This window comes from Numenius arquata, chromosome 30 (genome assembly GCF_964106895.1).
Source record: "Numenius arquata chromosome 30, bNumArq3.hap1.1, whole genome shotgun sequence".
NCBI classification, from domain to species: Eukaryota; Metazoa; Chordata; class Aves; order Charadriiformes; family Scolopacidae; genus Numenius; species Numenius arquata.
Window position 1 is genome coordinate 986,855 of NC_133605.1, and position 4,113 is coordinate 990,967.

Genomic DNA, 4,113 nt, shown 5'->3' on the forward strand with positions numbered 1-4,113 from the left:
CCTCTCTCCATTATCTATCAACAATCCTGGTCAACAGGAGAGGTACCAGATGACTGGAGGGTGGCCAATGTGACGCCCATCTACAAGAAGGGCCGGAAGGAGGATCCGGGAAACTATAGGCCTGTCAGCCTGACCTTGGTACCGGGAAAGATCATGGAGAGGATCATCTTGAGTGAGCTCTCACAACAAGTGCAGGGCAGCCGAGGGACCAGGGCCAGCCAGCATGGGTTTATGAAAGAGAGATCCTGCTTAACCAACTTGGTCTCTTTCTATGACCATGGGACCCGCCTTCTCCATGCGGGGAAGGCTGTGGACGTTGTCTACCTGGATTTGGTGAGGCCTTTGACACCGTCCCCCAGAGCGTTCTCCTGGAGAAGCTGGCAAATCATGGCACAGACAAATGTCCTCTTCACTGGGTAAAAACCTGGCTGGATGGCCGTGCCCAGAGAGTTGTGATTAATGGGGTGAAATCCAGTTGGTGGCCGGTCACCAGTGTTGTCCCTCAGGGCTCAGTTTTGGGGCCAGTCTTGTTTAATATCTTTATTGATGATCTGGATAAGGGGATTGAGTGCACCCTCAGTAAGTTTGCAGATGACAGCAAACCAGGCAGGAGTGTTGATCTGCTGGAGGGTCGGCAGGCTCTACAGAGGGACCTGGACAGGTTGGATCATTTGGCCAAGGCCAAAGGGATGAGGTTGAATAAGGCCAAGTGCCGGGTCCTGCATTTTGGTCACAACAACCCCAGGCAACGCTACAAGCTCAGGGAAGAGTGGCTGGAAAGCTGCCCAGCAGAAAAGGGCCTGGGGGTGTTGGTGGACAGCCGGCTTAACATGAGCCAGCAGTGTGCCCAGGTGGCCAAGAAGGCCAATGGCATCCTGGCCTGTATCAGGAACAGGGCAGTGATGTTGCCTCTGTACTGGGCCCTGGTGAGGCCTCACCTCAAGGGCTGTGTTCAGTTCTGGGCCCCTCACTACAGGAAGGACATTGAGCTGCTGGAGCATGTCCAGAGGAGAGCCACCAAGCTGGTGAGGGGTCTGGAGAACAAGTCATACGAGGAGAGGCTGAGGGAACTGGGCATGTTTAGTTTGGAGAAGAGGAGGCTGAGGGGGGACCTCATTGCCCTCTACAGCTACCTGAAAGGAGGGTGTAGAGAGGTGGCTGTTGGCCTCTTCTCCCAAGGGAATAATGACAGGACCAGAGGAAATGGTCTGAAGTTGGGGCAGGGGAGGTTTATGTTAGATATTGGGAAGAATTACTTTACTGAGAGAGTGGTCAGGCACTGGAACAGCCTGCCCAGGGAGGTGGTGGAGTCACCATCCCTGGAGGGATTTAAGGAACGTGTAGACATGGCACTTCAGGGCATGCTCTAGTGCCCGAGATTGTTGGGTTGTGTCTGTTTGTGGATGGGTGTGGTGTGTGATTGTGGGTGTTTGTTTTGTGTGGTTTTGGTTTTGGTGTTTTTTGTTCTTTGGTTTGTTTTGGTGGTGGTTTTTTGGTGTGGGTTTTTTTTTTTTTTTGTGGTTGGACTCGATGATCTCAAAGGTCCCTTCCAACCAAGAAGATTCTGTGATTCTGTGTGGTGCTGTTAGGGAGTTCAGCTCTGGAAGGGAATTGCCCAGTGCCTGTCCCGACCTGTGGTCCAGGGCTGCCCCACAGCAGGAGGATGAGCTGCCAGAGCACTCGGGCTCCATAGCAAGTCAAGGGCTCAGAAGGCAAGTGTGGGTGTGGAAAGAGAACGAATTGGAAAAGACCAAGGTTGGTGCTCGCTGACAGAGCTGCTGTGCTCGGACTCTTTCCCCTCCACCTCTGCTCACAGGCATTGCCCTGCAGCTCCAGAGAAAGCCAGAGAGGAAGGATTTTGGGCAACAGGTCGCTGGATGGTTCTATATTTTATTTTAATACAAAGAGAGAGCAGGTCCTCATTTATACAGTATGTAGATTTCACAGATTTGGAAAAATGCATAATTCGAAACAGCAAAACAAGTTGGTTTTTTTGATAGAAAACATTATACAAAGTAAACCAAAAAAGAAAAAAACAACAAAAACCAAACAAAGGCCTAAACACAGAATTAAAACTAACATAAACTACAGTACATGAGCTTGACATATAATGAGTTACGTTAACAGTGATTTGTAGAAGAAGACAGCTTATTGTTTCAGAAAATCATCTGGTCATCAGTTTCCACACTGCACCTTTGAGCTCCTTGTTCCTCATGCTGTAGATGAGGGGGTTCACAGCTGGAGGCACCAGTGAGTACACAACAGCCACCATAAGGTCTAGAACTTGGGAGGAGATAGAGGGGGGCTTCAGGTGGGCAAACACTGCAGTGCTGAGAAACAGGGAGACCACGGCCAGGTGAGGGAGGCACGTGGAAAAGGCTTTGTGCCGCCCCTGCTCAGAGGGGATCCTCAGCACGGCCCTGAAGATCTGCACATAGGACACCACAATGAACACAAAACAGCCAAAGCGTAAACAGACACTGACTACAAGAAGCCCAACTTCCCTGAGGTAGGAGTGTGAGCAGGAGAGCTTGAGGATCTGGGGGATTTCACAGAAGAACTGGTCCAGGACATTGCCCTGGCAGAGGGGTAGGGAAAATGTATTGGCCGTGTGCAGGAGAGCATTGAGAAACCCACTGCCCCAGGCAGCTGCTGCCATGTGGACACAAGCTCTGCTGCCCAGGAGGGTCCCGTAGTGCAGGGGTTGGCAGATGGCAACGTAGCGGTCGTAGGCCATGACAGTGAGAAGATAAAACTCTGCGGTGATAAAGAAGAGAAAGAACAAGAGCTGTGCAGCACATCCCCAGTAGGAGATGGCCCTGGATTCCCAGAGGGAAACTGCAAGAGATTTGGGGACAGTGGTGGAGATGGAGCCCAGGTCAAGAACGGAGAGGTTGAGGAGGAAGAAGTACATGGGGGTGTGGAGGCGGTGGTCACAGGCGATGGTGGTGATGATGAGTGCGTTTCCCAGGAGGGCAGCCAGGTAGATGCCCAGGAAGAGCCCAAAGTGCAAGAGCTGCAGCTCCCGTGTGTCTGCGAATGCCGGGAGGAGGAACTGGGTGATGGAGCTGCTGTTGGACATTTGCTTCCTCTGCGCACTGGAACCTGTCCAAGGAAGAAAAGGCAGTGACAAGTTACGGTGGACGTCTCAGAGCAAAACCTACTCCAGTTCTCATGGAACCCCATGGAGCTGTGTGATGGAGCTGCTGTTGGACATTTGCTGCCTCTGGGCATGGAGACCCCTGCAAGGAGGAAAAGTCATTGACAAGTTATGGGAGACTTTTAGCAGCAAAACCAAAGCCTTTTCCTACAGACCCTTCCCTGCTACACGCCTTACCCCCTGTATTCCTTTTCTAGGAGACCTTCCCTCAGCTCCATGGCTGAAGCTCTGCTACCGTGCTGGTTGAACGTGCCATGAGGAGCTGGGCCTCTGCCCACTGGTGCCGAGGAGTCAGCCCTGCTCTGCAGCAGAGAGTTCACGGGAACGCTGGAAGCAGGCGCCAGTCCTGGTGTTTGACTTTGTCAGATAAAACCATGCCCAATGCACAAGGGTGTGCCAGTACCTGCACTCCCTCTTCAAAGGAGTGAGGGAGGCAGAGGCCAACTGAGAGCTTTTTTGAAAAAAAAATTCCCTCCGTCCCATTTTGGGATGTCAGAAACCCTCAGTATTCCTGCTGCACTCAGGGAGAGCAGAGTGAATCCTGCAAGGCAAGAGGATTGCCTGTGGCTTAGTACAGAGAGAGGGGAGCTGGGCTGTCCCTCAGCCCCTGACACACTGGGCTTGTGCCTTTCTGAGATGGAGGGCGATCACACGCCCTCAATGTTTCCCTGAAATGTCAGTAGAACCTGCTGAGAGCAGAGGGATCCACTGCAGACAACTAAATGTCTCACCCTTTCTCAATATCTCAGCAACCACTTCCAGCCCAGGACACACAGGGCTCATTTCACCAACCCAACAGCATTTCCTTGGTCATAGCGTCTCTGCGCTTCTCCATGGGGCTTTCAGGTAACACAAAGATGCTATGGGACAGATTTGCATCCTGGAGGGCAGCTCACAGCTTGGAAGGACACCTCAAGGAGATACATCAGTTTTTTCATGATGTTATCTCACAA

At 52.0% G+C, this 4,113-nt stretch overlaps 1 protein-coding gene across 1 annotated transcript; it reads right to left on the reverse strand.

Annotated features, from left to right (window-relative positions):
* Positions 1 to 2,164: 2,164 nt before the first annotated feature.
* On the reverse strand, positions 2,165 to 3,082 carry LOC141476370 (olfactory receptor 14J1-like). The gene has a single exon (XM_074165046.1). The coding sequence runs from the start codon at positions 3,080 to 3,082 to the stop codon at positions 2,165 to 2,167; it is 918 nt and encodes a 305-aa protein (XP_074021147.1).
* Between the last annotated feature and the right edge of the window lie 1,031 nt (positions 3,083 to 4,113).

What these genes read in the sequence shown, in the direction of transcription:
- LOC141476370 (XM_074165046.1), bottom strand. Translation starts at nt 3,082, where the DNA reads ATGTCCAACAGCAGCTCCATCACCCAGTTCCTCCTCCCGGCATTCGCA.